We start from the raw sequence: 25,188 nt of genomic DNA on the forward strand, positions 1-25,188 counted from the left end.
AGGTTGAGCACGCCCTGACCACCAAGACTTAGTGGGTGAACCCCTAAAAAGCCCCTTCCCACGAGATGTTAAAAATGAAAAAAATATCTTTGTGCCAAGGTACGCAGACAAATGCAAAAAGAACAGATGATGGACGGAATGCTGAACATTGCAAACATTCATCCCCAGTCACAAAGATCTGGGTTTAATCCATCGTGTTTTTGCTCACCATGCCACCCCAGTTTGGACCCAGCCATATGCAAATCAGTCTTGATCCTGCTCCCCATGGGAACATTCCAGCCCGAACTGCCAGGCCAGGTCTTCCCTGGACTGGAAACTAGCATCCTGGGACCAGTTTCGGGGTGTCTGGAAGCCAGACCCCACTGTTAACTGCTCAAGGCCATGCACAGTAAGGTTTGGCCACCTGACAAGGGTAGGGTGCCGGTATTGGCTTTAGACTCGCCTCGCTCCCCTGTAAATCAAAAGAAAAATATAGATGAAGGGACAATGTCATTGACTAGTTTAAACAAGTGTTTGCAAAGCCAATAGGTTTCACCTATGCAAGAGCTATTGGCTTTGCCAGTGTCTTTTAACTATGTTGTACAGTAGAGTGGATTGAGTGGCTTGAAGTGAAGTTGAGTCGAGTGGCATAGAGTTTAGTGGCATAGGGTAAAGTAGAGAGGACTGGTGTCGAGTGGCGTAGAGTGCAGTGGTGAGGAGTGGGTTAAACTGGAGTGGGGTAGAGAAAAGTGGCAGAGTAGGGTAGCATTGTGTGGAGTGGGATAAAGTGGCATTGAGTGGAGTGGCGTACAGTGTAGTGCAATGGCAATAAGTGGAGTGGCATACAGTGAGAGTGGTGTAGGGTGAAGTACAGAATGGCATACAGCGGAGTAGAGTAGCATAGAGTAGTGGTGTACAGTAGAGTAGACTGGTGTAGAGTGCAGTGGCGTAGAGTGGAACTGGTGTAGAGTACAGTGGCATAGATTAGAGTGGTGCAGAGTAGAGTACAGTGGTGCAGACTAGAGTGTAATGGCAGAGTAGAGTGTCTTAGAGTACAGTGGTGCAGAGTAGAGAGCAGTGGCGTAGAATGCAGTAGCACAGAGTGGGGAAGAGTAGAGTGGCCTAGAATGCAGTGGTGTAGCATGGAGAGATGCAGAGTATTGTGGTGTAGACTGCAGTGGAATAGAGTAGAGAAGAGTGGTGTAGTCTGGCATGGTGCAGAGTAGTGTGGCCTAGAGTGCAGCAGCGTAGAGTAGAGTGGTGCAGAGTACAGCGCAGTGGTGTAGCTTAGAGTGGCATAGTGTGCAGTCAAGTAAGGTGAGGGGTGCAGAGTATAGTGCAGTGGAGGGGAGTGGTGTAGAATGGAGTGGCATAGAGTGTAGTTGTGCTGATTAAGAATGTTGTGGGGTGGCTTCGAGTGGCCTAGAGGAATGCAGTGGTCTAGAGGAATGCAGTCCGAGTGTTATGTCAGACCTCAGGTCAAGTTCGACGGGGTCCTTTATCTCTGAAGAGAACCCACTTTCATGGGTTTTGTCATTGTTTCACAGAGGCACTTCACTGGTGAGTACTGTATTTTGGAGAAAGTAGAAGAAAGCACCAGAAACACTGTTTTACTTTGTAAATCATATTTGGGAGACAAATAATGTTGCGTTGTTCTCTATTTGGAAGCCATGCAGAATAACAGTCATACTTTACAGTACAAGAAAATGTGTATTCTGTGTTGCTTTGTTGTCATAATTGAGCTGATTTGCTTTGACACCGGGTGAGAGGGAAACGAAGCAACATGGAAAGTGGGCTGGTTGGAGGTAATGGAAGCAACATGGACAGGGTTATGGGAGATGGAATAAAAAACGAACTCTCATATGGAGTGCTTGAACCTAAAAAACAAGTAGCTCCATAAGTGGCAGCAGTGGAAGCACACAAGTACTTTGTCAGCGCTCCAGGGGAGCGCTAAACACAAGAAGAGGACATGATCCACGCATCCTGTGGCAAACTGGAGTGAAGTAAATGAGAGTGATGCTGGAGCTAACCAGTGGTAAGCTATGGGTGGGCTGTAAACCCACTGAATGTGAATAAAATATCTCTGAGACAGCGCATATGCTGTCTAAGCGAGACCTAAAATAAAAATGCCATTATTGTCCAAGTAAAACGACATTTTTAATGCCATATGTTTGCACATTTTAGAAAAAGAATAGAATTATGAAATTAATTACTCTGTGATTAATCTCCTGAGATTGACAGAGTAGTTAATGGATCTGAACTATTAACGTGGAACTGGTTTTACTCCTTCCACCCTACTTTGGGGCTCTTAACTCCCTGACATGCCATTTGAAGATCTTAGAGAATACCAGCTGCCTCTTATGTGAGAACCACATGTTCATAACTCAGTTTTTTTCCCTTTGAGTTCATGGATTATCTTCCTAAAGCTTGAGCCTGTTACTGTTGGCTTTGTGAAGCAAACTGCAGTCACTGCCACTGGAAAGCCTTCTTGGGAGGCTGCATGTTGCTTCCAATTTCAGTGTTTTTCAGTCTAATGAGAAGGAGGCAGATCCACTTCCATAACCTGCCATCTGCTGCTCGGTTTATAAATAGTGGTACACCAGCTCCACTAACTTGGATCTTGAATGTAGAAACCAACTTTGTTTCTTTAGTTAGCCAATAATGTGATGTATTTTTGGAACGTTTCAATTTCACCTGTAGATTATACTCCTTTCTATCTGCTAGAGGGGCAGGCATGGTTGATTGTGAAAATGCAAGATGACTGGTAAACACGCTAAATTGCATGCACAGGACAAAATGTTACAAATAATAGGTACGTGAATTACTAGATGAGTATTGGCCATTCCCTCTCCCCTGTGCTCTTTAGGGTGTCTCTCTAACATGTTCAATCTGGTTCATATCCGGCCTTTCACTTTTTTCTTTTAATATAGTGTTCGCTCTACAAATGTTGTGCGGAATATGGAGTCCACGCGATGTCTTTTAGCAGGACTGTTCCAGCAGAAGCAAGACGGTTAGTATTGATATGCAGGAGCTGAACGTCCTGCTCTTTATTTATATTACATATTATTAGCAATAATTGCTCTGTTTCATATCCCAGCTTGAGTGTTTTTGTCGATGATGATTTTTAGCTCACGTCATCTCAGTTTCTCCTAAGTTATAGATGTGTTCAAGCGACAATTTGTCATTGTTTTGCTTACCTTGAAAACTATTTATTGTTTGCCTAATGCATCATGACAGGCAGCTGTTGTCCTGTTTCTAGTGTCAATATTCTGCTCATGTTGTAAGGTGGATTTGAATCATCCATGTACATCAGAAAATCCAACTATGATGTCTGACTTCTTTGAATAGGGGAATAATTCCTGTAATTGGGAATGAAGGGAAGAGCCACCTGGGTTCCCAGACAAGCTCTTTAGACAGCATGCAATTCCCACATCCTAACATTCAGAGAACCTCATCTATAATACCTATGTGCAAAAGGATTACTGCTGCTAATGGTGTTATTAACACTTGTGTGTTTTGGGAATGGTTTATATTGTTTTTCTGGGCTTATTTCTCCTTATGTGGTGGTTTGTGATAACGTCTGGTATGTATTTGTGTTTATCACTTTGTGAGTTGTAGAACTTGGTTTATTTTTGTTGCTCATGTGCGAATAGGTTTTCATTTGTATCTGTCAATACGGTGTAGGTCACATAGTTGTGCAGTTCAAGTTCTCTGAGTTGTCTTATGAAATGATCTTTTCATTCTCATTGAATTGTCTCTGTTTTTGAACGTGTCTCATTTGAATGTATTATATGCCTATAGAAAATTTGACCTGACAAAAAATGATAAAATTAAACCATAGAAAGAAACATTGCATTTGACTTGTTAAAATTACATTTTGCTTTTTTATGAATCGATAGTCGATGTCTAAAGAGAAAAAGAAATAAAGAAATTTAAGTGATAAAGGAATGTTGCTGTCCACCATCCTGCTAGCACTGTAATTCCCAGAACTCCTCTCGTAGTGCTGTCGGGAAGTGTAGGAATTCTGGCTTGGATGGAACATGGATGTCTGCAGAGGTTGCTTCAGTGCTTTGGAGAAGCAGTTTACTTGTTGATGGACTTGGTGGCACGCATGGAATTATGATCAAAAGGAGCAGCATTCTAGAATTCTTGAAATAGCCTTCGAGCTCTGCTCTCCACACTTTAGTAGAGAATGCAAAGCCTTACTAAGGAATGCAGGAAGCACAGATGCAGTGGATGGACTGCAGAGCATTAGTTCAAGCGAGGGGAGTCTCCCGTCCATCCCCTTCCACAAAATAATCTATTGCGCTTGTGGTAATGATTCAATCCCCTAATCTGTAAATTGACTGATTGTTATGATTTATATTCCTTTTCAGTGTCTGTTTTGTTGTATTGGTTCATGCCATATGTTTAAGTGGGGCTTTGGCTTTAGAATATAGTCTTGCTCATTGAGCTATGTGAGATTAAGCTGCTGGTTTTAACAGCTCAGCTTTATTCGATAACCTGTTGTGAATAAGCTGATTGTCTGCAGGCTATTTTGTTCGATGATCCATGTCCAAATAAACTGTTACTGCTTATATGGTCTTGTTGATAAGCTGTTGATTGTAGTACATGTCTTAGTTCAGTGGCCTGTCTGTATATACAGTTCGCTGAAGGGTGTGGTCTTGCTCGGTGCATTCTTGTGAATACGCTGTTGTCTAAAAGTGAGTCTATTTTAATTTCCGATGTGTGGTTTTTTATAGGCTCTGATCTCCATCAGTGACAGGTGTGTATTTAAGAGCAGTTGCATGTATGGCATTGTAGAGACTCAAGTGTGGAACAAAACTGTTAACCTGCTTAATGGTAGGTGTGTGTATAATGTGTTGATTGTAGAGTTTTGCTAAGCTTGGTAAGTTGTGAATATGCTATTAGTTGTATGATGTAGTCTTGTTTAAGGACTTGTGGGTGAAAATGTTGCGGTTTGTTAATGTTCACTAATTTGGATATGAATAAGTTGTTTAGTTTTAGATGATGATTTTGATCTGTGACCTTTGGATAAATAAGCTGTTAATTGTTGTTTGTGATCTCATTCATTAACAAGTGTGTGAATACATTGTTGTGTTATGGTCTTATTTAAGAGCATGTATGCGAAAAAGTGTTGGTTATAGGATGTGTGTCACTCAGGAGGCTTTGTTTGAATAAGCTTTTAATATTTAGTTGTGGTCATGTGTTAAGTATTTATGCTGAGAATTAATTGATAGACTTTCATAGGGTTGGCATGATTTGGGGCCTAACTGCTGTAAACCTAATTTCGGTAAAGCTAGAAATTAATGGGAAATGTTTTAATTTTTTACGAGCAACCAATTGCATTCGGATCAAAAAGGTTCATCTTTACTTTTAGCCAAGAACCGACTCCGTCATCTATATGTTAGCTCTGACAGTCACTTAGGCTGTCATTATGAACATGGTGGGATGCACCACCGCCGACCGTGCTGATGGTGGACAGAAGACCGCCAGTGGCGGCAGCAGGCATCCCGCCATATTCCGATGAATGGAGCCTCACTGTCATTGATGGCAGTGAAGCCCGCCATGTGCCATGCTGGCGGTCGGTGGTGCGGGTGGATGCTGCTCCACCCTCACCCTCACCGCCACGTCAGTCCATACACCGCCACACCTATAATGATGGAGTTACAAGCGTGGCAGTTTATGGAGGTGTGGCGATGCCAGCGGAGCAGCATCCAAGGAGCCCGTTCCCTCCCGGAGCAGCACAACGGAACAGGTAAGTGCTGCCCGAGACGGAAGGGGGGAGGGGTGTCTGTGTTTGAATGTGTGAATGCATGTGCGTGAGTGTTTGTGAAAGGGGTGTGTGTCTGAGTGTATCAATGCGTGTGTGCATGTAGGTGTATGGGTGCATGAGGATGTGGATGGGTTGGGGTTTAGGGGGACCTGTATGTAAGGGGGTGGGTTGGGGATGGTGAGGGGGGACCTGGGAGGCGTACATGGAGATTTTGGGGGGGGGAGGGTAGAGTTAGGGGGTCGCTGTTTGGGGGGTGTGGGGGCGGTTCTAGGAACTTGGGTGTGTAGGGGTAATGGCAAGGGGAGGGGCCTGGCGTGTCACATACAGGTGACAGGAATCTGAATTCCTGTCACCAGTATGCTTTCCGCCAGGGATTACCTGGCGGGGTATCTTGCCAGGAAATCCCTGGTGGAAATGGGATCATAATCCCACCGCCGGTCAGGCCTCCACCGCCGGGTCGAATGTGCCTACAGTCGAACCGGCGGTCGATTCTGGGATGGCGGTGGGTGGCAGTGAACTGGCTGCTTTGCCAGTTAACTACTGTGTTCAGGATATGGCGGTCTGGACTGCCATGCCGTTGGCGGTTAAGACCACCGCCGGCATGGCAGTCATTACCGCCATGTTCATAATTGACCACCTTAGTGTCTCAGTTGAACATTTCTTCTCTGCTTCTCCCCTTCTTTCGCTCCTGGGTGTCATCATTCTCTTTCTCTGAGGGGTAGACTGGGCAACATTTGTATGGTATATACTACTCTGCAAGGTTTCCTTACCACTATTGCTGTGAAGAAAAGTTATGGATCTTGGAGCTGCACAGGTGCAAAATATGTTCAGCCTGTTTAGTTCTATAATTGCAGGTCGTTGTCTCTCCTTTGAGCTCAGTGGTACTCTGAATGTTCCTGTGCTTTAATTTTTAATAATTTGAAAGTCACAATACCCTGTATCTCTTTATTTTCTATATCCATGTATACCTTTCTATGTAGTTATGTATCTATATAGTTATTACTTTACTCCTACTGTAGAAAAAACACCTTCAACTCTCTCCAATTCAGTACGCTCTCATTCTGTATCTTTTTCAATAGATCCTCTACCTCCACTCACTCTCTGACTGATCCCAAACATCATTGCACTACTATGATCTCCCTAATAACCAGTTTATGCTCTTCCATCCTCCTGTGTTAAAGTTGTAAATGTTGTGGTGATAGATGTGCAGTTGCACTTTGTTAGAAATGGGGTCTTTGGTTGGCAGTCAGGTTACCCCCTGTCCAAGCAAGGACCCTCACTCTAGTCAGGGTAAAGGAGAATCACACTCAGTTAACCCCTGCTCACTCCCTTGGTAGCTTGGCACGAGCAGGTAGGCTTAATTTCAGAAACCAGGTGTTACGATTTGTACCAATACACACCGTAATACAATGAAAACACCACAAGATGACTCAATCCAGGTTTAGAAAAATAGCCAATATTTATCTAAACTAAATAAACAAGACCAAAACAACAAAAATCCAAAATACACAAGTCAAGTTATGACTTATTACATCGTAAACTCAAAAATAGTGCTTAGAAACACAAAATGCTTCGATGAGGTGTTAATACGTTCCCAACAGTCAGACAACAACGGCATCCGTGCACGGAGTCACGCAGACCCCCAGGTACAGTACTTTAGTAAAGTGTGAAAACAAGCCTGTGCTTGAAGTCGGGGATGGTTTTGTTGCTGGATCCAAGGCGGTGTTGTTTCCAGTGCTGCGGAGTGAAGGAACTAATGCATCACGAAGAGGCGTCTGGTCTTTGCTGCTGAGCGGTGGCGGTGTGAAGCGTTAAATCCGCGCACTTCGGTGTCGGGCCTGCGAGGGTCGTTGCACTCCAGCGAGGACCATGGAGTCGGTAGCAGGCGGCGTCACGGGATTCGCAGCAGCGTTGGTCCGGAGTCGTCCGAAGTCAGTTTTCTTAGATTTTCATCAGATTCTCCTTTCAAGGGCCCAGGGACTGGATAGGGCACCACTTGTCAGGGCAGGAGTCTCAGCAGAGTCGAGGTGTTGGTAGGGGAAGTCTTTGATGGCCCTGAGACTTGAGAACAGGAGGCAAGCTCAGACCAAGCCCTTGGAGACTCTTCTCAAGCAGGAATATACCACAAAGTCCAGTCTTTGTACCCTTTCACAGGCAGAAGCAGCAACTGTAGGGTAGCCCAACAAAGCACAGTCACAGGCCGGGGCAGCACTTCTTCCTCAGCTCTTCAGCTCTTCTCCTTGGCAGAGGTTCCTCTCGATTCCAGAAGTGATCTAATTTTCAGGAGTTTTGGGGGCTCTTCTTATACCCTTTTCTGCCTTTGAAGTAGGCCTTCTTAAAAAAAAAGTCTCTTGTTTGTGAAATCCTACCTTTCCCAGGCCAGGCCCCAGACACACACCAGGGAGTCAGACTGCATTTTGTGAGGCCAGGCACAGCCCTTTCAGGTGTCAGGGACCACTCCTCACCTCCCTCCTAGCACAGATGGCTCATCAGGATATGCATGCTACACCCCAGCTCCCTTTGTATCACTGTCTAGACAGAGGGTCAAACATCCCAACTGTCAAACTGACCCAGACAGGGAATCCACAAACAGGCAGAGTCACAGAATTGTTTAAGCAAGAAAAGTGGCATTTTCAAACACACAATCTAAAAACCAACTTCACTAAAAGATGTATTTTGAAATTGTGGGCTCAGAGACCCCAAACTCCATATTTCTATCTGCACCCTAAGGAAATCTGCACGTTAATAATATTTAGAGACCGCTCTCATGTTAACCTATAAGAAAAATAGGCATTGCAACAGTGAAAACTGGATTTGGCAGTATTTCACTGTTAGGACATGTAGAATACATAAGTACATGTCCCACCTTTAACATACATTGCACCCTGCCCATGGGGCTACCTAGGGCCTACCATAGGGGTGCCTTACATGTATGAAAAGGGAAGGTTTGGCCTGGCAAGTAGGTACTCTTGCCAAGTCGAATTGGCAGTTGAAAACTGCACACAGACTCTGCAGTGGCAGGTCTGGGTCATGTTTACAGGGCTACGCATGTGGGTGACACAACCAGTGCTTCAGGCCCACTAGTAGCATTTGATTTACAGGCCCTGAACACCTTTAGTGCACTGTACTAGGGACGTACTAGTAAATCAAATATGCCAATCATGAAAAGTCAATCACACATGTACTTTACCTAGGAGCACTTGCACTTTAGCACTGGATAGCAGTGGTAAAGTGCCCAGAGTAACTAAAACAGAGTCCAGCACATATCAACAACTTTAGGAACAGAGGCAAAATGTAGGGGAGACCACGCCAAGGATGCCAAGTCTGACACACTTTCACAACTTTCTTTTAGAAGAGCCCCATGTTTGTTAACACTAATTCTCCATTATTAATTTCTTTTAAAAGTGGGCATCAAACTCATTTACATAAAGACGCTTCAAAAATACATTATGGTTTCGAAAAACTGTAACATGGCCTTATTTAAGGTACATTTTTGTTGATGTATTTTATTTGAAAGTAAACCAGTTGCCCAGTAATTTAATCCGTTTAGTGCGGGTGTCGGCACCAGGGAAGGGGTTAAAAAATCCTTGGGTGTGTTGCAGCTGCGATAGAGGGCCAGGTGTCCCCACCAGGGATTTCAGTTTGGGGGGGGCGTAGGGGGTTTACTTTTGTCAATGTATGTGTGGTTCCCCTGGGGGCAGCGATCGGTCCCCAGGAAAACCAGACCCACTTATAAAAGTGATATATATATTTTCCACCAGTTGTCTTGCAGTTGCAGCTTGCGTCTTCAAAGCAATGCACATACTTCAACTGACGCATTTCAACTGTAGCTCTTAGGCAGCAATAAAAAAGTCGTGATTATGTTTCTGCTACAAAAGGATCAGACTTTTGTCTAGTGGCAGTTTTGGTGCCATAAAGAAGCGCAGAAGGTTTATATGCCTAATGCAAAGAGCAAATCTGTATTTTATGTAAATAGCTGAGGACATTAGTAAAGTCAGCTATTACCTGCGCTATAATACAAATGAAATGTATGTGCAGAGGAGGCGGCTATGGAGAGATGAAGGGCACCTTTGCTGGGTGGTAGTGAGGGAATCAGAGGAGGGGGACATGTGAGTGGGAGCACCAATAATGATTGTTGGACTGGGTGTTAGAGGTGCTAAAGACTATGACGATTGGTATGTGACAAGGTGTTTTTTGAGTGTCTTGAAAGAACGTGCTGATTGAGGGAAGAAGCGCAGGTAAGGTGACCTCTACTGTTGCAAGTATCACACACACACCAGAAAATTTGTGACTGTCTACGTAGGCTAGTGTTTTAGAGCAACAGTTTAGCCAGTAGCAGAGATGGCATGTCGGATGACTGCTGCTCATGCCCTCACTCGGGTTATAGAGGACAGCTCTGACATAGGATCAGAGGCTGAGACAGCAGATACTGAGGCAGCATCTGAGGGATAGGACAATAGCACAGACTCTTGGAGTGATTTTTTCAGTCGGAGGAGTCCCGTTCGATAACTCCTCTTCCAGTAATTATGAGGGAGGTGATGAGGGCAGTCCTGCTGTCCCTTCATAAGCACAGTCTGTGCAACGGGACAATAGCGGGTTAACCCAACCCAGAGAGCAGGTGAATGCGGCGCAAGCACAGAGAGAGAGTGCTCTCTTGGGAGCGCCCCAATTTAGTTCAGCCCCAAATTCCACTGCCCAAATCATATTGTGGAGACATCAACATTATATATCACAAAACAAACTGATTTTGTAAGTCAGGCACCTGTGTTTTTGGTCCTGGCCTCGGCAGCCGGATAGGGAAACATAATAAACCCAGACATTTCTGGAAACTAGACATCTGGGGGAGTCTACAGAGGTGTCACTTGTGTGGATTCCCCAAAGTTTTCTTACCCAGAATACCCTGCCAAGTTGAAATGTTGAATAAAAACTCTATTTTTTCTTGCACTTCTGTCAAACAAACTACCGTAATATGCTGGGATCCACAAAATTCCTACCACCCAGTGATTCCGCACCTGTCCTGATAAAAACACAACCCCACTTGAGTGCCTGTACTTAGTGCCTGCGTCAGGAATGGATCACCCCAGGGTCAACAGTTGTCTCATGTAAGGACCAACATTGACCGTTGTGTGGTCTATTCCTGTCGCAGGCACTAGGCCTACCCACACAAGTGAGGTACCATTTTTATCAGGAGACTTGGGGGAATGCTGGGTGTTACAACATTTTTGGCTCCTCTCAGATTCGAGAACTTTCTATCACCGAAATGTGAGGAAAAAGTTTTTTTTTTTTTTTGCCAAATATTGAGGGTTGCAAAGGATTCTGGGTAACAGAACCTGGTGAGAGCCCCACAACTCACCCCATCTAGGATTTCCCTAGGTGTTTAGTTTTCAAAAATGCGTAGGTTTGGTAGGTTTCCCTAGCTGCCAGCTGAGCTAGAGGCCAAAATCCACAGCTAGGCACTTTGCAAAAAACAGCTCTGTATTCTTTGGGAAAATGTGATGTGTCCACATTGTGTTTTGGGGCATTTCCTGTTGGGGGCTCTAGACCTACCCACACAAGTGAGGTACCATTTTTATCGGGAGACTTGGGAGCGCTGGGTGGAAGAAAATTTGTGCCTCCTCTCAGATTCCAGAACATTCTGTCAGCGAAATGTGAGGGAAAAGTTTTTTTTTTTTGTTGGCCAAATTTTGAGGTTTGCAAAGGATTCTGGGTAACAGAACCTAATGAGACCCCCACAAGTTACCCCATCTTGGGTTCCCCATGTTGTCTATTTTTCAAAAATGTGTAGGTTTGGTAGGTTTCCCTAGGTGCCGGCTGAGCTAGAGGCCAAAATCTACAGCTAGGCACTTTGCAAAAACACGTTAGATTTCAATGTAAAAATGTGATGTGTCCATGTTGCGTTTCCTGTCGCGAGCATTAAGCCTACCAACGCAAGTGGAGGCTTGGGGAACACAGAATAGCAAAATAAGTGTTATTGCTCTTTGTCTTTCGCTACATTTTTTCCTTCCAAATGTAAGACAGTGTGTAAAAAAGGCATCTATTTAAGAAATGTCCTGTAATTCACATGCTAGTATGGGCACCCCGGAACTCAGAGATGTGCAAATAACCACTGTTTCTCAACACCTTATCTTATGGCCATTTTCGAAATACAAAGGTTTTCTTGATACCTATTTTTCACTCTATTTCAGTAAATGAGTTGCTGTATACCCAGCATAGAATAAAAACTGATTGCAGGGTGCAGCTCCTTCATTGGCTCTGGGTACCTAGGGATCTTGATGAACCTACAAGCCCTATATATCCCTGCAACCAGAAGAGTCCAGCAGACGTAATGGTATATTGCTTTCAAAAATCTGACATTGAAGGAAAAAGTTAGAGTAAAACGTGGAGAAAAATGCCAGTTTTTTTCAGCTCAATTTCAATATTTTTTTATTTCAGCTGTTATTTTCTGTAGGAAAACCTTGTAGGATCTACACAAATGACCCCTTGCTGAATTCAGAATGTTGTCTACTTTTCAGAAATGTTTAGCTTCCCGGGATCCAGCATTGGTTTCACACCAATTCCTGTCACTAACTGGAAGGAGGCTGAAAGCACAAGAAATAGTAAAAATTGTGTTGAAAATGTGGTTTTCTGATTCAAGTCTGCCTGTTCCTGAAAGCTGGGAAGATGTTGATTTTAGCACTGTAAACCCTTTGTTGATGACCTTTTTAGGGCAAAACCACAAGCCTTCTTCGGCAGCCCTTTTATCTCATTTCTCTGAAAAGAAAAACAACATTTTCGCTGTATTTTGGCTAATTTCTTGGTCTCCTCCAGGGGAACCGACAAACTCTGGGTACCTTTAGAATCCCTAGGCTGTTGGGGAAAAAAAGGACACAAACTTGGTGTGGATAGCCTATGTGGACAAAAAGTTATGAAGGCCTAAGCGCAAACTACCCCAAATAGCCAAAAAAGGGCTCAGCACTGGGAGGGGGGGGGTTAACAAAACTGCCCACAACATTTATCTGTTTCGAGTTGCAAAGTGCATTGTTTGCTTTCAAAATAAATTCACCAGTCTTGCTTCCTTTCTGTATGTATTTAAATCTAATAAAGGAGCATTCTGTGCTCATTATAAATAGCCAAAAGTTGATATAATTTGCAAAGATCTGTACACATTTTTTATTGCAGAAAAAGCACCCTAAGTACAAGCTACGCATGCATCTCTCTGTATTTGCTCTGAACGCTTTCTTTAAAAGTAAAGGCTTATTGCTAATGAACGCTGTATATAATTTCGAAGATCCTGTTCTTCTTGTTGAATATCTTCACTTGGCAGTTGGCATAAGGGCTTGCTCTGCTGAATGTTAATCCTACGTCTTCAGTGGACACAATGCGTATGCAGGCTTGTTGTTCTGGACCCCAGATATTGTTTCCTGGCAACTGGGCAATCGGAATCCACACCCCAGAACATCTCTTTTGGAGCTGAATGGTGCAATTTAAGTTTAAGTGTAGGCATGGCTAATACTTTGTTAGGACCCCTTTATCTGAATTTGAATTTGTCACACACTGTGGTGTAACTTTTGCTCCCTTTAGCTAGACCCATTTTGAATATCTTATTCCCTGTTGATGCGACGTTGATGTGCCTATGATGTAAATGCCACAGTAACACAGCATGTGTTTTTATGGTGTGTACTGCCCTTTGATGGAAGACTTTTATGGCATTAAAATCAAATTTTAATGGCTACTAAATGCCACCAAGGTATGTTGGGATTTAGTACCGTGTAAAGAAAAGGTACATTGTACATGTATCCAAAAGCAAAATTTAAGACCACCAGTAATGAAGAGTTTTATATTTACGTTTAAAGGTTCACCAGCTCGTGCTTTTATCCTTCCTACTAGTAACACCCGTTTGGGATGTGATGTTCACTGATTTTAAAATGAGAGCTTGTTCAAAACAATGCGTGCTTGTTTGATCACCATACCGTTTTTCTGACACCTAAAAACAAAAGTTGGTATGACTGCTTTAAGGGAATGTTTATCATGAAACTGTAAAATGTTGATGTGTAACAACATCCTTTGCTTTACTGATTGGTATTTTGGTGTCCTCAAAGACCACTGCTCGGGCTGCAAGGAGTTGATTGGTTATGTGTAATTTAAAAAAAATGCAGTGTGTAGAAAACTTTAGCTGACGTCTATTAGTGTTGTTCCTCCTATGAATACAAGGACAAGCTTCAAAGATGTAATGGGACTGTTGGTTGGCTTTCCAGTACAGCAACAGCCAACAATAGCACTTACCCTTCCAGGGGGGATGTAGCATAAAATGTAAAGAATGGGAGATTTTGCTTCCTGTAGAAAAACGTGAGACTTCGCAGGACCAGATGATTTAGAATTTAAAGATTTCCCTGTTTAGTGCATGACCACTCACACTTGTTAAAAAAAAATATATATATATATATATATATATATATATATATATATAATATTGAGTAATGTATAGCTGGCAGTTTCTCTACAGCTAATTTGTTTCCATACATTGGCATAGTTTACATTTCTGTTTCAATATTTAATCTCCTCTGTCCAATTGTGATCTCCATTTGCTTTTGCGATCTGCCTCAGCTCATTGCGTTTGCTAAATTGCCTTTGACCAGTGACTATTCATAATGTTGTTTTTTCTCAATTCACATTTCTGATTCCATCTGTTCACATTTCTTCCTACCCTTTAGTGTTCTCTTCCATCACTGGCTAAACAAAATGGAAACTTGGATACCCTGTCTTTCTTGCACTGTGCATTTATTTTCAAAGTAACCCCACACGCTCTTTTCAATATGTTATAATTACACAGTGGAACAAAATGTTGCTGTGCCCTCTGCCCCTTCATCATGAATCAACTGAAGTGGCTTGCTGGTCTCTTGTCATAAAATGCCTTTCTGATAAGATTGGATTGTTTTGGCAGTACAGCAATTTATGATCTTCCTATGACACCCTCCATTTCAAAGGTTGATTCTAGTCTGATTCCCATTCAACTCTTGTGCTATTTTCCTACTTTATAAAGCTGGTTTGAAAGTAAAGTTAAACTTGAAACTTTTAGACTTGCCATACTGTCACACCAGTTCGGCAGGGCCTATGCCACTCTGTGGCAAGTGAGCATTGCTCGAAACCATTATTGCCGGTACCTTTTGAAAAACAGGAACTGTGTACCACTCTGAGCACACTGAATGTCAAGCCAAGTACCTTCTCTTTAGATTTTAACCTTCAGAGATGGCAAGATCCAACAGTCAAAGCTTATTGTTGGAGGGCAGTGTGCAGATCAAAGATTAGTTCAGGTAACACATGGACTGCTCACAATAAATATAAGGTTCAAGAAGTGTTATTTGTTTAAAACAGTACATATAAGTCTTTATCTACTAGGAAATCTGCTTAATAGTCTTAAGTAGTTTTACAGTATATATAATACCTGTGTGTTTATATAGTTATTTTAGACCTTCTCTGTGCCTTTCCCAGACTGCGTAAAGTTATCAAGCTTGCACTATAGTCAAGAGCAGGGTCTGCTTTTAAGTATTCTCACTTGAACAACATATTACCTAATTCAGTTCCCGCCCATGCATAAAAATGTTGTGGTGGGTGCAGAAACACTGCCCTCATGCAGACTTTGGTGTTACTGAAGAACTTTTTGCAATTGCCAGTTCAGCAGCGCAGGCACACAGGGTTTCATTTTAAAGATAGATTACATGGGCGTAGTGAAAGGACAGAGGCATCTCCCGTAACTGGGAACCGGTGGTCTCATTAGGCAGTATTTGGGGCCTCTAATCTGTGCATGCTCAGTACTTCTCAAATCAACACACTGGAACACTGGACTGGTGTGCTTACTGATTAAGGCAAGAGCTCTGGTTGATGATAGGTCTACGTCTTCCTCTCCTTCCTGTGTAGCAGTGCAAAGGGCCCGATGTACAATGCCTTGTTGCGGTCAAAAACGGGAAAAATGGCTGTTTGTGACCGCAAAATGTGCAGGTACAATATACCATACCTATTTTGCCCGTCGGTATGCAATTACCAACTTGCAAAATAGGGATTGTGACTCGCTGTTAGGAGGGGGCCTACTGAGAGCGTCCCTTCCTAATTGCGACTCGCAGGGGGATGTATGTTTGCTTTGTGACCATGAATGAGATAGTAAAACAGTCGTGAATAACACCAATTTCAAATTCAAAACGGGAAGGGGTCTCCACGGAACCATTTCCCCTTTGTGAATGGAAGGGAAAATATTTTTTCAGAGCAGGCAGTGATTAACATAAATATTTAAAAAAAAAAAATATATATATATATATGTAAAGAAATGGCTTCCTGTTGCAGTTACCCCCCACTTTTTGCCTGATACTGATTTGACTGAGAAGTGTGCTGGGACCCTGCTAACCAGGCCCCAGCACCAGTGTTCTTTCACCTAAAATGTACCATTGTTTCCACAATTGGCACAACCCTGGCACCTAGGTAAGTCCCTTGTAACTGGTACCCCTGGTACCAAGGGCCCTGATGCCAGGGAAGGTCTCTAAGGGCTGCAGCATGTCTTATGCCACCCTAGGGACCCCTCACTCAGCACAGACACACAGCTTGCCAGCTTGTGTGTGCTGATGGGGAGAAAATGACTAAGTCGACATGGCACTCCCCTCAGGGTGCCATGCCAACCTCCCACTGCCTGTGGCATAGGTAAGTCACCCCTCTAGTAGGCCTTACAGCCCTAAGGCAGGGTGCACTATACCACAGGTGAGGGCATATGTGCATGAGGACTATGCCCCTACAGTGTCTAAGCAAAACCTTAGACATTGTAAGTGCAGGGTAGCCATAAGAGTATATGGGCTGGGAGTCTGTCAAAAACGAACTCCACAGCTCCATAATGGCTACACTGAATACTGGGAAGTTTAGTATCAAACTTCTCAGAATAATAAACCCACACTGATGCCAGTGTTGGATTTATTAAAAAATGCACACAGAGGGCATCTTAGAGATACCCCCTGTATTTTACCCAATTGTTCAGTGCAGGACTGACTGGTCTGTGCCAGCCTGCTGCTGAGAGACGAGTGTCTGACCTCATGCGGTGAGAGCCTTTGTGCTCTCTGAGGACAGAAACAAAGCCTGCTCTGGGTGGAGGTGCTTCACACCTCCCCCCTGCAGGAACTGTAACACCTAGCAGTGAGCTTCAAAGGCTCAAGCTTCGTGTTACAATGCCCCAGGGCACTCCAGCTAGTGGAGATGCCCGCCTCCTGGACCCAGCCCCCACTTTTGGCGGCAAGTCCAGGAGAGATAATGAGAAAAACAAGGAGGAGTCACTGGCCAGTCAGGACAGCCCCTAAGGTGTCCTGAGCTGAGGTGACTCTAACTTTTAGAAATCCTCCATCTTGTAGAAGGAGGATTCCCCCAATAGGGATAGGAATGTGACCCCCTCCCCTTGGGAGGAGGCACAAAGAGGGTGTACCCACCCTCAGGGCTAGTAGCCATTGGCTACTAACCCCCCAGACCTAAACACGCCCTTAAATTTAGTATTTAAGGGCTCCCCTGAACCTAAGATTCTAGATTCCTGCAACAACAAGAAGAAGGACTGCCTAGCTGAAAACCCCTGCAGAGGAAGACCAGAAGACAACAACTGCCTTGGCTCCAGAAACTCACCGGCCTGTCTCCTGCCTTCCAAAGAACTCTGCTCCAGCGACGCCTTCCAAAGGGACCAGCGACCTCTGCATCCTCTGAGGACTGCCCTGCTTCGACGACGACAAGAAACTCCCGAGGACAGCGGACCTGCTCCAAAAAGACTGCAACTTTATCCAAAGGAGCAGCTTTAAAGAACCCTGCAATCTCCCCGCAAGAAGCGTGAGACTTGCAACACTGCACCCGGCGACCCCGACTCGGCTGGTGGAGAACCAACACCTCAGGGAGGACCCCCGGATTACTCTACGACTGTGAGTTCCAAAACCTGTCCCCCCTGAACCCCCTCAGCGCCGCCTGCAGAGGGAATCCCGAGGCTTCCCCTGACCGCGACTCTCTGAAACCTAAGTCCCGACGCCTGGAAAAGACCCTGCACCCGCAGCCCCCAGGACCTGAAGGACCGGACTTTCACTACAGAAGTGACCCCCAGGAGTCCCTCTCCCTTGCCCAAGTGGAGGTTTCCCCGAGGAAGCCCCCCTTGCCTGCCTGCAGCGCTGAAGAGATCCCTTGATCTCTCATTGACTTGCATTGCGAACCCGACGCTTGTTCTAACACTGCACCCGGCCGCCCCCGCGCCGCTGAGGGTGAAATTTCTGTGTGGGCTTGTGTCCCCCCCAGTGCCCTACAAAACCCCCCTGGTCTGCCCTCCGAAGACGCGGGTACTTACCTGCTGGCAGACTGGAACCGGGGCACCCCCTTCTCTCCATTGAAGCCTATGCGTTTTGGGCACCACTTTGAACTCTGCACCTGACCGGCCCTGAGCTGCTGGTGTGGTAACTTTGGGGTTGCTCTGAACCCCCAACGGTGGGCTACCTTGGACCAAGAACTGAACCCTGTAAGTGTCGTACTTACCTGGTAAAACTAACAAAAACTTACCTCCCCAGGAACTGTGAAAATTGCACTAAGTGTCCACTTTTAAAATAGCTATTTGTGAATAACTTGAAAAGTATACATGCAATTGAAATGATTCAAAGTTCCTAATGTACTTACCTGCAATACCTTTCAAACAAGATATTACATGTTAAATTTGAACCTGTGGTTCTTAAAATAAACTAAGAAAAGATATTTTTCTATAACAAAACCTATTGGCTGGATTTGTCTCTGAGTGTGTGTACCTCATTTATTGTCTATGTGTATGTACAACAAATGCTTAACACTACTCCTTGGATAAGCCTACTGCTCGACCACACTACCACAAAATAGAGCATTAGTATTATCTCTTTTTACCACTATTTTACCTTTAAGGGGAACCCTTGGACTCTGTGCATGCTATTCCTTACTTTGAAATAGCACATACAGAGCCAACTTCCTACAATATATATATAAAGAAACCTTTTTTTTTTTATTATTGTTTTAAATGCATCCCAGTTTCCTTTAGGGGAAAAAAAAAATGCTTTCTTTAAAAAGCAGTCACAGACGTGGTGGTCTGCTGTCCCCAGCAGTCCGCCATCCCTGTGAGTGAGACCATTTCCAATGGGGTCGCAAAATTGCGACCTACCTCGAATGAGGTAGATCATTTGCAACCCCATTGTGAATCGTAAACATTGTCATTGACACTGTTGTACATTTAGTTTTGCGACTTGAAAATTGCGAGTCACAAAATATACTGTTGTACACATGGCCCAAAGTCTTTTCCTCAGTCCTGGGGGTGTAGGCTCAATCCCTGAAAAGGGAGACAGCTAAAGATTCTGCTTATGGCCCATTCTTCCTTTGCGCATGTGCAGAGCACCCTAAAGTAAAAGGTGAATACTGAATCCACCAAATTGGTCAGCTTTGTATCCAGGGCAGTACAAGTTGGACTACAACCCACAGTCCACTCTGATTAAAGTTTGGCTCCAAACCTTCAGGGGAACCTTCCATGATAAAGTGCATTTTCTTTTCAGTGGGTGTAGGAGGCTGGCCTGGCTTATAGTGGGTACCAGAGGTAGTTACACCTTGTGCCATCCCTTTTTTAGTGTAGAAGAGGTGATTCTAGCAGCTTAGACTGATAGAAGGTAGCTATGGCAAAGCAGCTTAGGCTGAACTAGGAGACATGTAAAGCTCCTACTATACCACTTATATCATAAGAAAACACAATACACAGTTACTAAAAAGGTACTTTATTTTTATGACAATATGCCACAAGTATCTCAGTGAGTACCCTCAGTAAGAAGGTAAGTACTATGCACAAGTTATATGTACACAAATCAAAATTAGGTAAGTAATAGCAAGAAAAGTAATGCAAACAGTGTAGAATCACAATAGGTTGCAATAGGAGCACATAGGTATAGGGGCAACAAAAACCATATACTCCAAAAGTGGAATGCGAACCACGAATGGACCCCAGACCTATGTGAGCTTGTAGAGGGTCGCTGGGACTGTAGAAAAGCAGTGAGGGTTAGAAAAATACCCCACCCTAAAACCCTGAAAAGTAGGAGTAAAGTGCACCTACTACCCCCAGAGAGCACAGAAGTCGTGATAGGGGGATTCTGCAGGAAGAACAAACACCAGCAGTGCACTGACAACGGATTTCTGGACCTGAGTACCTGTAAGACAAGGGGACCAAGTCCAATAGTCGCGACAGTGTCCGGGGGGGCAGGAGCCCAGGAAACCCCAGCTGAAGGTGCAAGGAAGCTGCCACCGGTTGGAAGAAGCTTGGAGTTCTGCAAGAAAGAAGAGGACTAGGGACTTCTCCTTTGGAAGACGGATGCCCCACGCCGCGATGAAGCTTGCAGAGGTGTTCCCACACAGAAAGACCTCAAACAAGCCTTGCTAGCTGCAAGGGTCGCAGTAGAGGTTTTTGGGTGCTGCTGAGGACCAGGAAGGACCAGGATGTCGCCTTTTGGAGGAGGAGACAGAGGGGGTGCTCAGCAACTCAGAGAGCCCTCAGAGAAGCAGGCCGCACCTGCAGAAGTACCCCAACAGGCACTTAGAAGAAAAGTGAACCGGAGTCCACGCGAAGTCACAAAAGGGAGTTCCACGATGCCGGAGGACAACTCAGAGGGTTGTGCACTGCAGGACGGAGTGCTGGGGACCCAGGCTTGGCTGTGCACGAAGGAAATCCTGGAAGAGTGCACAGGAGCCGGAGCAGCTGCAAATCGCGCGGTACACAGCTTTGCAGTTTAGCGTGGGGAGGCAAGGACTTACCTCCACCAAACTTGGACTGAAGAGTCACTGGACTGTGGGAGTCACTTTGACAGAGTTGTTGTATTCCAGGGACCACGATCGTCGGGATGAGAGGGGACCCAGAGGACCAGTGTTGCAGTCTTTTGGTGCCTGTGTTAGCAGGGGGAAGATTCCGTCGACCCACAGGAGATATCTTCGGAGCTTCTGGTGCAGGGTGAAGGCAGGCTACCCCCCAGAGCATGCACCACCTGGAAACAGTCGAGGAAGCCGGCAGGACTAGGTGCTACAATGTTGCTGGTAGTCGTCTTGCTACTTTGTTGCAGTTTTGCAGGCGTCCTGTAGCACTCAGTGGTCGATCCTTTGGTAGAAGGTGAAGAGGGAGATGCAGAGGATCTCTGGTGAGCTCTTGCATTTGTTCTCTAAAGAATTCCCCAAAGCAGAGACCCTAAATAGCCAGAAAAGGAGGTGTGGCTACCAAGGAAGGAGGATTGGCTACCAAAAGAGGTAAGAGCCTATCAGAAGGAGCCTCTGACGTCACCTGCTGGCACTGGCCACTCAGAGCAGTCCAGTGTGCCCCCTGCACCTCTGTTTCCAACATGGCAGAGGTCTGCGACACACTGGAGGAGCTCTGGGCACCTCCGCTGGGAGGTACTGGTCAGGGGAGTGGTCACTCCCCTTTTCTTTGTCCAGTTTCGCGCCCGAGCAGGGCTGGGGGATCCCTGAACCGGTGTAGACTGGCCTATGCAGAGATGGGCACCATCTGTGCCCATCAAAGCATTTCCAGAGGCTGGGGGAGGCTACTCCTCCCCAGCCCTTCACACCTATTTCCAAAGGGAGAGGGTGTAACACCCTCTCTCAGAGGAAATCCTTTGTTCTGCCTTCCTGGGCCAGGGCTGCCTGGACCCCAGGAGGGCAGAAACCTGTGTGAGGGGTTGGCAGCTGCAGTGGAGACCCCGGGAAAGCAGTTTGGCAGTACCCAGGTTCTGTGCTAGAAACCCGGGGGATCATGGAATTGTCCCCCCCAATACCACAATGGTATTGGGGTGACAATTCCATGATCTTAGACATGTTACATGACCATGTTCAGAGTTACCATTGTGACGCTATACATAGGTATAGTACTTATGTATAGTGCACGCGTGTAATGGTGTCCCCGCACTCTCAAAGTCCGGGTAATTTGCCCTGAACGATGTGGGGGCACTTTGGCTAGTGCCAGGGTGCCCACACACTAAGTAACTTTGCACCCAACCTTCACCAGGTGAAGGTTAGACATATAGGTGACTTATAAGTTACTTATGTGCAGTGGTAAATGGCTGTGAAATAAAGTGGACGTTATTTCACGCAGGCTGCAGTGGCAGGCCTGTGTAAGAATTGTCAGAGCTCCCTGTGGGTGGCAAAAGAAATGCTGCAGCCCATAGGGATCTCTTAGAACCCCAATACCTTGGGTACCTCAGTACCATACACAAGGGAATTATATGGGTGGGTGTACCAGTATGCCAATGTGAATTGGTAAATTTAGTCACTAGCCTGTAGTGACAAATTTGGAAAGCAGAGAGAGCATAAACACTGAGGTTATGGTTAGCAGAGCCTCAGTGATACAGATAGGCACCACACAGGGAACACATATAGGTCACAAACTTATGAGCACTGGGGTCCTGGCTAGCAGGATCCCAGTGACGCATAACAAACACACTGACAACATAGGGTTTTCACTATGAGCACTGTGCCCTGGCTAGCAGGATCCCAGTGAGACAGTGAAAACACCCTGACATATACTCACAAACAGGCCAAAAGTGGGGGTAACAAGGCTAGAAAGAGGCTACCTTCCTAAAGTGGGACACAGCTGAAGGGTAGCTGTCACTCTCGGGTATGTAGTGACTTTCAGACAGTTTCATTCCAACCTCTCTCTCTTTATGGGATTTTCGCTCCCTAGCGGAATAGGACATAGAATAGTATGGTCAGACAGTCCACCTCTTTGTCTAAGGTGTGCACTCCTTGGGCCTTCTTTTGATGGCAGTCATTGTTCAGGTTTTGCTCATGTCAGGCCATAGGTTGACCTGCTTCTTCTTCATTAAGATGATGTGAATCCAAAACCAGAACTTGCTTCTACAAAAAAGTCTACAGAGAATTTGGAGACAGCACAGAGAAGGAAAGACAACAGACAAACACTAAACCCTGTGGATTGCCTACATTTTTAGGGGGCCATATAGTTGCCCCACCTCTCAATGCCACTGCATACAATTATGGGGAGCGGAGAGTCTATCCGTGACATACTGCTTAGATTTACCAGGCCAATCTTTCCACTGGGGCACAGACAAAAAAGCTTTTGCCACATTAGCTGCCACCAACCATCAGTAGTGCCATGGCCTGGTCCAGGGGCAGTAGCTGTACCACTTCTAGAAATGCCCTATCGCCCAACAGAGTTTACCACTATGTGGATGCAAAGAAGACATACTGGGTCTGTTAGAATGCTAAAGGGAGGAGCAATTAGTCAAACGGCCACTGCACCAGAGACTGCTACGGCTACATTTCTGACTCAAACCATCTCCCCGATGCTTATGCTCTGTTTTTGCTTTATCTCGTGCTAACTGTGCTTTGCTGTCCTCACTTCTGACTACACATCTCCCAGACTTCCACAACATTTTCCTATGTGTTGAGTGACATGCTTTGAACTATTGTCCGTACTGTTGCTTGAGGCCAGTGATTGTCAGTATTTATATATGTCTTTACTATAAGCATGCTACACATTGAAGGACAAATAGATTACATCTGAATGCCTTGTTTGATGTTTCCTTCACTTGCTTTCATATAGCCTTCCTGCTAATGTTTAATTCTTGTGTGTAGAGTGCCATGATGATGGAGGATTGGGCACAGCGTGTGTGGGGTTTGCCTTATTTTTGCACATAGCTAGCTTGTTTACATGAAATCATAACCCCTCCTTGAGACACGTATTCTCAATTTTGCTTATATGTTTTCTGTTTCTATAGGACCGGTCACTGTTGTCACTACTGAGACAATGAATGAGATTCTCTACCCCAACTACGATAGCTGCAGGGGACTGAAGCAGCTGACTAAGTAAGTCACCCTACGTGCATCTGACACAGTTTACAGTTTGGATCTTTGTGGTGTCTATGGTAGGACAGGACTGGAATACGCTGCAACATGCCATCTTTTCTCTACTTAAGGATACCGTGGCTGAGCCTGTGTGTAGAGCTCTCAGTTCTACAGAATTCTTTTGGATTGCTCTACATCCTTTCTTGGATGGTAAGATACTAGTATACAAATACATATGTTAGGGGCACCTCTCTGAAATTGACTTGGAAACATAAGTGCTTGAGCAATCTCCTGTCGCCATGGTGCTGGATCCAACCTACAGGTAACGGCCACAAGATCTCCTTCAGAAACGTTGTACTTTTCACAAAGCAAACATTCGTGTTTCTAGAGTTAAGAATTCTATCTGCTACACCTAAGAGCATTTACTGCGCTCTCTCTTTATGGGAATTAATTTAAACCACTTTATTGCTTAATATTCTCCAGAGCCTTCGCTCTCAGGCAAAACTAGTTTCCTTGTTGACATTCTAGGGTACCTGTCATCTTTCAGCTCCATGGCCTCCCTGCATCTGGTTATCCTCTTCCTGCTTAGGAAGGGCCTTTAACCCTTATTTTGAATTGTTTTACCTACTCAGAGGAACCATTTCATTCTTACTCATTAGATGATAACCTTCCCTATAATGTAGAGTCTGGTGATGTCAAAGTTCAGATGGTTGCTTTCAGTGTGCGTCTTGTTTAATTAAAATACAAAATTTTACAGTTCGACCTTGACTACTGATATATGCATGGGACAACACTATTGCATTAAGTTGTCCTAGTCATGTTCTGGAATGTCATCGGTTCAAAAGGTCTCCTTCAGGATACCGTGTCTTGGGTCGAGGGGGGCAGGAAAGATGTTGATAATTGGAGCAGGTGGATCAAAAGGGAGTATTAAACAGAAAGCTTGATGGAAGGGTAAACTTCAAACTCTTGTTCATACAGCTATACACCATGAATTTCAGAGCACAGCTCCTCTTCTAAAAGATTATTCGCTTCCAAACAAACCTATTTAAAAGTAGAGTTTATTCACTTTATTCAGTTCTTAAGAACTATTGCCATGTAGTAATTGTCCGCTGCACATGGTATAGAATCTTTTACTAGCTAGCAGCCAGTTTGTCATCAATTAAGGATGCTATTTGATCCGATCACTCCAAATCCGTTATCATTCTTGCAGCCTGTTTCTGCACTGTACAACTGTTATTCTGACTTCAAGAGGCGATGGTGTTAAAGGATTTGTATAAATTATGGCGTGGCATGTAATCTGTGCATTTACAACCATCATGTGCACGATCAGTTTACAGTAATGTTACCTTTTTCCTAAGAAGTTCATATTAGACCAGATTTCCACTTCCACTTTACGCGCGTTCTCCTAGCTGAAGACTAAACATCCCCTCATTCCGGTAGGTTATTAGATGTAAGGATATCCCGAGCATCTGAACCCTTTTCTCTAAGGATTTCACTTATACCAGGTTAATTTTCAGATCCTTTCTGCCCTGTAAAAGACTCCATTTCACAATTCTTTGATTCCATTAGTGGTTTTCACATGTTTATCTTTGATGTACCCAAAGCACACACTTTCTGTG

The 25,188-nt window shown here is 44.7% G+C and overlaps 1 protein-coding gene across 4 annotated transcripts in view; it reads left to right on the plus strand.

Moving 5' to 3' along the window:
* The window catches only part of ACP6 (acid phosphatase 6, lysophosphatidic), a 148,526-nt gene that overhangs the window by 23,264 nt on the left and 100,074 nt on the right, over positions 1 to 25,188 (plus strand). For all 4 annotated transcript variants that reach the window (XM_069202621.1, XM_069202619.1, XM_069202622.1 and 1 more), the window contains exons 5-6: positions 2,910 to 2,989; positions 23,503 to 23,590. In XM_069202621.1, the coding sequence (XP_069058722.1) occupies positions 2,910 to 2,989; positions 23,503 to 23,590 (168 nt within the window). The remainder of the gene's footprint in view (positions 1 to 2,909; positions 2,990 to 23,502; positions 23,591 to 25,188) is intronic.

The sequence above is a fragment of the Pleurodeles waltl genome, chromosome 8, assembly GCF_031143425.1.
Source record: "Pleurodeles waltl isolate 20211129_DDA chromosome 8, aPleWal1.hap1.20221129, whole genome shotgun sequence".
NCBI lineage: Eukaryota > Metazoa > Chordata > Amphibia > Caudata > Salamandridae > Pleurodeles > Pleurodeles waltl.